We start from the raw sequence: 12,541 nt of genomic DNA, 5'->3' as shown, positions 1-12,541 counted from the left end.
ATTAAGTTAAACTATAGCTACTAAATGTCAATACCACTATATATTTGTTATGTCATGTAGTTATCTCCTTTTTTTTTTAAGAAGATACTCTCTCCATTCCATAATAAGTGACTTTTTAGACTTTTCATTTTGTTTCAAAATAAGTGGTGCTTTAGGATTTTAAGAAAAAATTGATTTTTTTCTTCCAAAATGACCCTTATTTACATAATTAAGAATCATTAATCTTAGGCATTTAATTGGGGTAAGTTAGTAAAAATACTCATAATTTTTTAGAAGCAAACACTTTCTTAAAGGGTGTGCATAAACCTAAAAAATCAATGGAGGGAGTATGTTAAATCATAAATAAGATAAGTAGCCTAACAATGAATGGTGTTCAGATTGACTTTTAACGTCTTAAGTTTGACCACTGTATCTAACGTCGTCTCCTTTCGAAAAAAAAAAAAAAACATATGGAAACGGAGTTATGTTCAGTTCCCCCCTCTCTCTTTCTTTTGTTTGCTTACAAGAACTATAAACGATTCGCGTTTGGAATATAATTTGTGTTTGATTTTTTATTTTATTTTTTACTGGTTTGAACTGATTAGTTGAAGCTGCTTTTTGTCAATTTTTTTTGTATCCACAAAATAAAAGAAAATTCCTAGAAAGAAAGAGACCTATCATCAAGAACAAACCTCAAACATCTATGTTAAAACGACAATAAATTCAACAAACTTATTTTGTGATAATAGTGATATGTGAATATTTTTAACTTCTCCCAACATACTTCATTTAAACTCACTTTTCGCAGGAGTTTGTTTCATTTAAACTAACTTTTCATGGGGGAGGCAGTCTTGCGTAATGTTTGCCAAAGTAGGTACAAATAAAATAACTTTTAAAACTAGGTACAAGTTAAATAGCAGTATCCAAATAAGATGCCTTGAAATTTTTGAAATTTTCACTTCAATTGTTGAGTTCCTTCACGATTGGTTTCTAAGTGCAGCTTAAACAAGGTTCTATGGATTTGATTTGTTGTCAACAAAAAAGAAAATTTCTATTGATAATACGATTTCATAACATGACCTTAATTAGACTGCTAAGCAGAACGACAGTCCATTCTACCAGCACATCTTGTAGGATTAGGCACATCATCATTTTATACAGAGTGAAGTATACATGGTTCATGACCCTATTTCCCTCGTTACCATAAGGCTCTATTAATTACCCTGCAATCTCTCCTTACAGAGGCGCTCTAATTCTTTGGCCATTTGCCAATGTTCAAGTGTTAAGGAGGTTTCACCAAAACTTAGAGATACAAGACGGCCCATTGTCAGCAACCTGCAGCACAAAAACACCGGCGTCAATACAACCAATGGCATGACATGAATACCAAATAAATACAACTAATACCGCTGCTCACCTGCTGAAATCTAGGCTACTTAAGCTTCTATCTTCCTGCCTTGCAGCCACTAAGTCATCTTCTAGCACCTGGATATCACGATCAATAATTAGTCAGAACTGCTTCAAAGGTTTACGATCACCAATTTGGATCACAAACAATAAGTATGGAGCTTCAAGGGGATTTTTACCAAGGCGCCAGTGGTTATTGATCATCATTTATCAAAACAAGGGTAACAGAAAAGAGTTTAAATGGAAACCATATGTTTATACCAAATTTAAAGTGACCATTTGGGAGTTTTGAGGCTGCATGGAATACCAAGTGTTTAAACTCTTGTTCGGACTTTTGTCTTAAACCATGAGAAGCAGATGTCTAGCATAATCTCTTACCTTCTGCATTTCTTGCTCAATAGAGTGTGACAATGATCTCATAGTAGCCAGGTACCATCTCCAAGATCGCAGGACTTCTGTCTCAACATCTTGAACAGCGTCTACTGACAATGGACGGAAAGGTAAAACCAAATCTGCTGGGAGTATATTGGATTTCCCCTCAGAAAGAACTAGCAACTGAATGTCCGCAGCCATGTCCATCTTATAATAAGTGAAGTCATATTCAACCTAGAAAAACAAAGGAAGAAAATCTGGGTATAAGATGACTTCAGTTTATACTTACAAAAGCAAATATGCCTAAACTACACCTGCATTAATACTATTAATCTGGTAATGTTATCATACTATATTATTATCTATTACTTTTGCATATATACTGTCTTCCAGTACACTGACATACGAGAAAGGATATTTGCAAAGATGAGCATCAATCCATTATTACCTTTTGCGATTCCAACAAACTTTTCAGGACTCTTGCATTCTCAACCCCGGAAGGATTAAGTGTCCCTGCTAGTAATTGTGTCTCATCAATAGTTACATGAGAGCCTTCAGCAAGTTGCAGTACCCCTGGTACCAGCCTAAAGCATTCACAACGAATTTACACGAAAGATCAATGACATGTCAAGTGAACATAAAAATCAGTAAATCTGGTTTATCATATTGAATATGTGTGGTACCTGTTAGTTTGATAATCTTTTTTTGGGGCAAGAGAAACTTTGTTCAGGTAATCCACTGTTAAAGGTACAGAATGTGTGAACGGTAGAAGGTTCTTGAGTGCAAGGTTGAGACGATCACCAAAAACAGACATAGTTTCCTTGTTAAAACATGTTAGGTTCAAGGAAAGCTTTCCAACAGCAATTGAATCCACTCTAGCATGCACCTGAAAAGAAAAAAAGATGGTACTTGATATCAGTATCTCACATACTTAAATCTATCCAGCTACAGGTAAGAAGAATGAGTCATTTTCATGCCTTAGACAACAGATGCAATAACATGAAATTAGCTGCAACACCATCATTTCCTAGGATAGTTGTGAGATGCCCTAATAGAGCTTCCCTTATTCCTTTCACAAGGTGGGATTTAAGCTGCAACAATCATAACAAGAACAAGGATCATTAATTGCAAAACAAAATAGCAGTAATCAGTGTACGATGCAAGAATATTTTATGCTCACAAACCCCACTAGCTATTTCCTGCATACTGTCAAAAACCTCCCTCCCATCCTACTCTCTGCCCAAAAAAGACCAAAAAAAAAAAAGAGTAACAATGTAAAATTAACAAGAGCTTGCGATTCAACTACCTCGAATGTGGGTGAACCTGAAATAAAGTCTTGAGAGGCAAGCTTCCTGTGAACAAGGCAATGGAGTCGAGGTACCTGAAACAGAGACGCCTCTTTAAGTGCATCTATTACCACGGTGGTGGAAAGTCGGAAGCAGGAATACATTCACACTAAAGTATTTAAACCAAAGAAAGAGAAAAAAGGAAATAACAACAGAAAGGCCAGTCCTGGAAGAAGGTATTAATAAAGCTAAACCAAATATGGTTGTACTCAGAGACTTGAATGCTTTTGTACCACGGCCTCTCAACAGAATCATTCCGCACAGTTGATTAGCTTCTACCAGATGTCAGTTTATTCTTTGTTTTAGCTTAAGCCACTATAGCCATCAAATGATTTACCAGATGCAGATATCAGGAGCAAATGCAGTGGCTTCTATCGTACAGAAAAATACTGTATCCTTATCTATGTCATTGTTTGTGCTATAGAATGGAGTGAATTCTAAAACTGTGATGTTCCCTTTTACTTTGTTCCGGAAAGCAGAATGTCATACTACCATTCCATAATTAAGTATCAAAGAGGTGGTGACAGATAATGATAATTAGTCCATAATTCTTCCTGGATTACCAGAACACCCAACTCACAGTCCATATGACTAAAGAAGGCCTCAACACATAAAAAGCATTTGAAGAACAATACCTTGCTTGGAGGCATCCGAGTCAGTGCATCATCACACAAACTGCTCTCCAAATCGTTGTTATCATTTTTGTCTACTGGAAACTCCGGATCAAATGTGTAGACACCAATGAACTCAAAAACATCATTTAGCTTCAAATCAGATTCAGGAGAGTCGTATATCTGTAAGATTAAACATGTACCAGTAAAATGTTAGTGGATAAGGTGCATGCACAAACTTAAGCTTAAACTAGCAACTCAACACTTACCTTCACAAGACATGGAAAAGAAGTTCTGTCAAAATATGGAAGCACACTCGTAACGGAACCAACGCCCTCAGTTGGATTTGATGAATTGAAAGTGATTCCATCCTCACGCTGGTTTGTTAAAAAAAAAAAAATAGAAAGAGAAGCTTAATCAGATGTTGATGGACAACGATTTGAAAAAAAGGCAGAAACTGCAACCTCCGATAGCAACCAATCAGAGCACAAAGTAAGATATAGAAGTACTAATAAACTTAGTGAGACATACCATCTTTTTGTTGGATGTGGAACCATGAATCTCCTCATTTGTGACCTATCAAATAAACACATCATCAAAATGACGTGTGCGCATATGCCTATTTGTCAACTAGTTGATTAATAGCACAAATTTAACTTTGGAATATCCAGACAAAGAGATGGAACATACTTGCATTTCGATGTCGGTCATTGCTGGATCATCCTCCCTATGGCGCTTCTCCCTCTGTGGAGATGAAGAAATTGAACTTGGATTGAACAGTGCTTCAGAAGAAGGTTCAATCCAGGAATTCTGCCCTGGAACCTAAAGCAACCCGAGAAAACCGATATAACAATTGTGTTTCTCAATAACCGCAACAGAAGTAAACATGGGTTTCTTGATTTTTGTAAATAAGGTAAAATTTCATTATAAATAGTATGAAGAGGGTACTAAGAAGTACAATGGCTAGCCAAAAAAATCACAGCATTACATCTTCCTCCATAATCCAAAAAAATAAAAATATAATCTTCATCTATCCAACTACTATTACACCAAAAATGTAGATTTTGATGACATGTTCTTCACAAAAGAAAATTTTGCATTCTTCCTTCAAATCATCTCATATTTCCTTCAAGCCAGATGGTTCACATGATACATAATGGAATACAGAAGTAAACATGAATTTCAAAAAAAAATTCTATTCACCAATGTAAAAACAAGGTATAGAAAAAAAGGTCTACTTGCAAGTACAAGAACCAAAACTCCTTTAAAAACAATTCAAGAAAACAACACTCCTTAACAAAGAGTCTATAACTCCTACCAGGAATCAAAATTAGAAATTTCATCCTACCTATGAATAATAAGACGTTTTAACAAATACTCCCTAAAAACAGGTTATCAATTAAATTTATGAAAGGCTAACATGAAAAAGATTTAATTCTTTTACCAATCAAGAATGTATCTATATTTAAAAAAGTAATGGCAGGTTTCAAAAACTCACAGGAACACAGTAAAGTAATCTCCGCTCCCACACACGCATGTCAGATGAAGAACCAGTAGCCATAGGGAATTGTGAAAAGTCAGCAAACTTATTTGTTCTCCAAGTTTCACCATCCTAAAATCACAACATAAAAAAATATGTAACTGTTAGACAAAAAACATTGGGTAAAAAATACATAGGTACTCTGTAAGGCACAAAAATAATACCTTGTATGCACCAACATAGAATTCATTACCCAACATGTCTTGTATCATTCCCCGAAATCGAACTAGAGTGTTTGGTTGCACCCATGTCATAGTTGAAGGATTCAAATATGGTACCTATAAACAACATAATAATCAGCTACTGTATCTTTTTATATATTTTAAGAAGGTTTATTAGTCCCTCAATTATTGTTAAATTCTAATTTTAGTCCTTGTGATATCTGTGATATATATTTAACTTTCAATTACTTGAAATATGCACTTTTGATCCCTTTGCTTATGAACATTCACAAATTTACAAAATAATTATCCACGTGTTCTGCTAAATTTATACTACTATTAATCCATAGATGAGGGTAAAATGCTTCCAAAAGTAGTCCAAATATAATAAATTTCCTACATAAAGAGATCAACATAACACATTTAAATTAATCAAAGGTTAAATATTTTATAACATTTATCACAAGAACCAACATCACATTGAGCGACCAAAAGTGTTATTATCCCTTTTAAGAAAAAAAACTGAAATTTTTCAAAAATATACAGCTTTTGAAAATACTTATACCACCTTGCCCAATATACGATATTATACAACACTATACCTGTGGGGGGGAAAACATTTTACATAATGCATCAACCTTTTATAAAGAAAGGTGTTTATACACAAAGTATGGGCTAAATCGGGTGTTTATACACAAAGTATGGGCAGTGGCGGATGTAGCATTAATTGAACCCCTAAGTTTCGATGCGGAGTATAAACTTGTGTGTAAAAAATTAGTAAAATTGCAATAAATAGTAGGCATGAATCCATAACTTTTAAAACATAATGGATTCAAGCTAAATCTTAAAAGATTGAACCCATAAAATTTAAATCCTGGATCCTATGAGCGTAAATATTTGTCAAAACTAGAGATAGAGTGAAACCTGCGAAAGGCCGCCATCGTCGAAAAGGAAGTGGTTGAAGAGATCAGTGGCGCCCCAATCCTTGCCGTCGAACGTGGCTGGATCAGAGCCGGAAGATACGGCCTTTTCGAATGTTAATCGGACGGCTCCAAGTGGATTTGCTAGGCAATCGTAAGGTAGACCCACCATCTTTGTTGATAGTATTTTGAGCGGGAAAAATGATGAGCAGTAGGGTTGAGGGAGAATGGCGGTTGCTGGGTTTCCCTCTCAGTGTTCTAAAGTAGGTGTTCATTTTCCCGCCAACTTGTGGAGGCTTTGGTGGATTTCCCGCCAATTCCAGCCCAATCCAACATCCTTTGAATAATATTTACGCCACGTAGCCCATATTTTGAGTTTGTTATCTGTTTTAGTCCAATTTGTGTATAAACACTTTTTATACAAGGCTTATACATTAGGTATAATGCGTTCCCCCAAGTATAATGTTGTATATTGGGCTACGTGGTATAATCTTTTGTGTTTGGTTGTATATTTTTGAGAATTTCCCAATGCACTTTTGTCTCTATTTTGTGCTGCTCTTTAATTATTGTCCCTCAAGACAAATAATTTTTTCGCGGGCCATAAATTTATATTTTCGTATCATAATATCCACAAGTTGTGCATCGCGCCCTTAAAGAATTTATGTCTCGTTAGACATAAGTTTGATTTTGAAGGACAACAATTAGAGACCAAACCATTTGAAGGGAAAACCTTGTAATTTCTTCAACCTAACATACTTCTATAAGAGAATGGGAGAATTATAGGAACAACCCAAAAAATACAAAGTTTACTGTCACTTAACCATTTTTATCATTTAATCATTCTTTGCCATCAAAATATTACCAATGATATATAACATTCAAAAAGAAACTAGGAAAAAATGAGTAGGTATAATTATACCCTCATCCATTTTCACTTGATTAATGATTTGTTTAATATAACTCTGCCTGTGCTTGCTATAATTGTAAGTAGTCGTAAAATTAGTTAATCTATAATGAATTTTCACATTACATATATCATTGGGACATGCTCACTTAAGCACGAGATATAAATCTAAGATGAGCTTAAGTGGAGCGGTAAGGTTAGTGAGGATTTATATAGCCAAACTTGACTTGCTTCGGATTGAGACATAGTTTATTATTGTAAGATTTCTTTTATATTTTATTTCTTCCGATAGACAGTTCTTACCTAATTTAAAAAGCACCAATTTGTGTATTTGCTCTCATTGGAGTAAACAAGCATGAAGCATCCTTACCGTTGGCAATTAATGATAAGGGTAGTTGCTTGGAGACATGGAAACAAAGAAACAACACAAACATTTTGAAGTGAAAAAAAAAACCTTCTTAATTGGTTGAGGATAACAAACAAACTATGAGATTGAAATGATATCAATGTACTGAAATTTACAATTAGTACTTGAATATGTAATTTTCTGTAGCCAAACTTCTAAAATCAGCTTATTTTAAAAAGTACTTTTCGCTAAAAGCAATTTGTGTTTGGTTAATTAATTTAAAAAATTACTGTTGAACAGCAATTAGTGTTTGACCAAGCTTTTAAAAATATTTCTTAGTGTAATTTTCTCAAAAGTATTTTTAAAAAAAATATCTTTGGACAAAAACTATTTTTTTTAACTTATAAAAACTGCTTCTGCTACTCCCAAAAATACTTATTTTTCCCAAAACTTGGCCAAACACCTCATGACACACGCTCACAAGAAAAACCTCTCTTATAAGAATCCAACTATTGCAGCGTCGCTCAATTTTTAAACTGATTATTGTCAACTTATATTTTCCTTCATGATTTGATAGGCCCGCAACTTACTGTATGCACCCTTGAATTCCCAACACCATTTTATTATATATCAATAATTTAATTGACGAATTAAAAACAGCAAAACAAAGTCAATCAATTGATCAGATCTGTTATGTTATGTAGGAGAGTGGGATTTATAGTACTGCATGCCTTTTCATTTGGATTGACAAAGTAAACATTTGCAGAATTGTTTTCTTGTTGTCATGTCAACTTTAGTAGAATAATGCATCTACTTGTTGGAAATAAAATAGACTCACAAAAATAATATTCACGGTATTAGTGATAAATGCGGAACACTAAGTTATGGTTAAATCAGCAAGAATAAAATGCAGCAATAATGACACCAAGATTTTACGTGGAAACCCTTCTGAATAAGGGAAAAACTACGGCCAAGAGGAGCAGCTGATATCACTATAGTAAGGAATTTTACACTGTGTAGTAACGAATATAAATACTCCTAAGACCACTACACCCACAAAAGAAATAACACTCTTTTGATTTCCCATCTTACTACAATATCACTCACACTCTATTTTTCTTCACAGACTATTTTCTCACAGTCTATGGAACACCTCACTTTGCTCTCACTCAGATGTATTGTCTGAGTTTTTGGTGTGTATAGCAAATGATCTTGGTGATGATACAAATGAACCATAAGCCGCCTATTTATAGGAATGAATTTCCTATGATGAGGTAAGCGCTTACATCACGACTATGATGAGGTAAGCGCTTACATCACGACTAAGATGAGGTAAGCGCTTACATCACGGCTATGTGAACAAAAGAATTGACTTGTTGGCCAATTCCACAATTGCTACCAATGTGATTTTGTCAAAGGAAGAAAAATCTTCCTTTCTTAAAATATGGGATAGAGGACTGGACCCCACAAATCTCCCCCTCCAGTCCCATTCACCTGAAGGAGGATACACTGGCTTCTAATTTGAGTGCATGCCGACAAGTTCTTTGCACGATTCGAACTTGTCTCTCGATACCACCTTGGTCAGCATATCTGATAGTGCGACACACTTCTGCAACTTCGACTGTCATGGTATAGCTCCCCCTGAGCTTCCTCTTAGATACCTGAGTATCCACTTCATAGCTTCCCAATGCTCTTTCCCTGGATTTTCGAGAAATCTGCTAACAACACCGACTGCATGAGCAATATCTGGTCGAGTGCATACCATTGCATACATCTTGTTGGTACGAGTTTTTCGAGCATACAAACTTTCAAGATGCTTCCATAGGGTCCGAGCATGTGTCTCCCCAGAAATATGGTTCAACACATTATCGTCAACCCACTGTCTAATAAAGCCGCAAACCTGCCGATGCAACAAATTCCACTCTTCATCTGATTTATTATTAGGCTTTTTATTGGCAAAGACAGGTTGATGAAAATTCTTGACATAGAGCAAATCTTCCATTTTGCCCTTCCAAATGACATAATTTACGCCACTCAAAGTAACCATTCTACTAGTGTTGGCTTCCATCATTTATCACAAATACAAATACTATTTTATTCGAATACCAAAGTAATTCTTTTCTGATGTAGAAGTTCAGACTGTGCTGCAACCACAGAGCATACTCAGACAGAACCTTGGCTCTGATACCACTTGATGGGAATAAAATAGACTCACAAAAATAATATTCATTGTTTCACAAATACAAATACTAGCTTCAAAGTTTACCAATCCTAAAATTGATGGCTTGTTCTAACACTATCGAATCCCATCTTGTATTCATGCTTAAACTGTTGAAACAATGAATCTCTCTCTAGGTACTGCTGAAGATTTCTTAAAAATTCTTAAAGCAATTGGTGGTTTATTGTATCTCGTGTTGGAACAATGCATCTAACATTTCATGATCTTTGTTTCAATAAATTCAACCACCATATGGTTGTTCTTGGTAATTATTTGAGGCGCCAAACTCTTGTATTCTTGCGTTTCCAGTTCTCGATATTGATAAACTACTATACAATTTTGCCTTTGATCTGAGAAACCAATAAACAGAGAAGTGTAATTTAGCAAAGCAGTTTTTCGACCTACAGTTGGTGGGAGAGATGGCTTATGTTGCTGTGATTTCTCTCGCAGAAACGTTGGAGCAACTCTTGCAGCGAAAACCACATTTGATAAGTGATGAAAGACGAAAAATGGTGGTCTCTCTCCTTGATAATGTTGAATATTTCCAGAACTTTCTTGCGACCACCAGCAAGAGAAATCAAGGTCGTGAAAAGGTTAACGAGTTGGAGAGTGCTATTGAAAGTTTAGTGAATGAAGCAGAGGATGTGATTGAATTAAACATATACGAAATTAATCAACTCGATGGCTCTTCAAGAATTCAATTGGCAAGCCAGGTCTATGAAAAACGTTGCTCCCGTTTGTAGAAAAGATTGATGCTATGAAGAGGAACATGATGGGAAGTAGTTTTAGTACAGATAAAGTTCAAGGATGTGGTGATGTAGGTGAATCCTTGCTTGGTCATTCATCTAGATATGCTGCAAAACTGAATCCTGAAAATATTGTCGTTGGTCTTCAGGATGACTTCATGAGAATTACAAGAAGACTAAAAAGGCCAACGTCTAGTCGGGGAATTTGTTACATCCCGTATTTTTGAACGTCAGATTATTTGTAAGCTGAGGTGGGGCCCACACGTCAAGATTTTTTTTTTTTTTTTTTTTTGGGACATGTGAAAAATTATATGAATCACATATGTGAAGTTAAACACAACTCAAGAAGGACCCTTGGGCCAAATCAAAGTGGAAGTCCTCCAAACGAATATTTTTAAGAAAACGTTTTCGGGTGACCTGACTTTGGGGGGAAAAACGGTATTATATGTTTGGAATTTGGAAAAATACCAAGAAGTAGAAGTTGTAGATAATTGAATTATCTTTCCAACCATAGGTCGTGGGTTCCCAGGTGACGTCGGTACAAGGAGATATGGACGTTTTAAGGTCGAAAGGTCAGTGGGCTAGGCCCAACTCGTGACCAACCGGGTTGGCCCAAAAAAAAAGATAAAAGGGGAGAAAATTTAGGCCCAAAAGAGGGGTGGCCGGCCATATGGCCCAAGCCCATGGTAATTCATTAATCCATGTATTAAATGAGACATTAGACCACAATTCTTTCATTTTCAAGAATCTTCAAGAACAAAATTGTGAGAAAAAGAAGAGCAAAAACTTGAAGGACCACACGGCCAAGACCTTGGAAAATTAGGTCCTCAAAATCTTCCTCCAAAAATTATTAGCTTGTGGTTTTCCTACTCAATTAAGGGTCCTTTACAACTTGGTGTAGTTGTTTTTGGAAGAAGGAGCACTTATTTCTTCAAGTTGACAACTTGTTCAAGTGAAGAAATTTGTAGAAAAAGGTAAGAATCAATTCCTTTTTCTTATGTTATGAAGGTTTGTTTATGTTGTAGTATGTAGAAATGAGTGGAAATTATGGAAATATGGAAGTTTGCAAAGTGGGTATGTATGTGTGTAGAAGGATGAACCAATTTTATTTGTTATGCTAATTGTGTTGTTGAAGCCTTGTAATGGAAATGGAAGGAAATGGTTCAAGTTGGTATGGAAAATTGTTGAAAATGGTTATAGGAAATTATGTGATTTTAATGTAGTTTTTATGAAATTATGGAAGTTGAATGAAAATTGGATGAAATTGGAAAGAAGCCATGTTGGCCGTGTGGTATATGTTGTTGAGATAATGTTGGATTTATTTTGTTTAACATGTTAGTTGTGTTATTGTGATCTTCACAATGCAAAGGAAGATTATATGAGTGAAGTTGACATGAAAATGGAATGTAGAGAATTATGACACATTAATGTGATTTTATGATATTAAGATAATGAAGTTGTTAAAGTGTAGATTGTTGTTGGAGATGAATTAGTAAGTAGAAAATGTGTTGGAATGGTTTTGTTGCATATATAAGAATTTTGGATTGAATATGGAAGTTGATGGAATTGTTGAATATTGAATATATAGCTTGGAATACTTTTGGTTTATGTTTGAATGGTCTTATATTAGTATGTGAATATGAAAATATTGATATCGGGTTGTAAGTGCAAAATTGGGTTTGGAATTGTCGCATTATTTGGAAAATAAGACTATTTACGCTAGAATGCGTTCCTAGTCGATTATTGATGTTGTATATATTGTTGTTGGTATGGTTGTTGTTGTTTTAGCCGAGTTTTAACCTCGGGGATGATATATATATAGGGGAGATGCTGCTCAAATTTTTATAGACAAGAATTGGTTAAGGTTGAAATTTTAAGTCTTATGAATAGTAAATTGGTAAATGTGACCATTTGTAGGTTTTGGACGAAACGGGATTTGAGTTTTGGCAAGCGTAAAGGGAAAGAAAGGTATGTAAAGCTATCCCGATTCT

At 35.1% G+C, this 12,541-nt stretch overlaps 1 protein-coding gene across 1 annotated transcript; it reads right to left on the bottom strand.

The window, feature by feature from the left end:
- Positions 1 to 893: 893 nt before the first annotated feature.
- LOC132611319 (mini-chromosome maintenance complex-binding protein) lies at positions 894 to 6,590 on the bottom strand. The gene is made up of 14 exons (XM_060325748.1): positions 6,341 to 6,590; positions 5,420 to 5,533; positions 5,214 to 5,327; positions 4,406 to 4,537; positions 4,247 to 4,291; positions 3,985 to 4,092; positions 3,740 to 3,898; positions 3,065 to 3,139; positions 2,736 to 2,849; positions 2,442 to 2,644; positions 2,207 to 2,342; positions 1,765 to 1,992; positions 1,397 to 1,464; positions 894 to 1,314 (listed from the first exon to the last, which is right to left on the bottom strand). Exons 1-14 carry the CDS (start codon positions 6,506 to 6,508, stop codon positions 1,194 to 1,196), a joined length of 1,785 nt encoding a protein of 594 aa, XP_060181731.1. The 5' UTR covers positions 6,509 to 6,590; the 3' UTR covers positions 894 to 1,193.
- Between the last annotated feature and the right edge of the window lie 5,951 nt (positions 6,591 to 12,541).

The sequence above is a fragment of the Lycium barbarum genome, chromosome 9, assembly GCF_019175385.1.
Source record: "Lycium barbarum isolate Lr01 chromosome 9, ASM1917538v2, whole genome shotgun sequence".
In the NCBI taxonomy this organism is placed as follows: Eukaryota; Viridiplantae; Streptophyta; class Magnoliopsida; order Solanales; family Solanaceae; genus Lycium; species Lycium barbarum.
The sequence above is the reverse complement of the archived record's forward strand: the minus strand, read 5'-3'. Positions and strand labels throughout refer to the sequence as shown.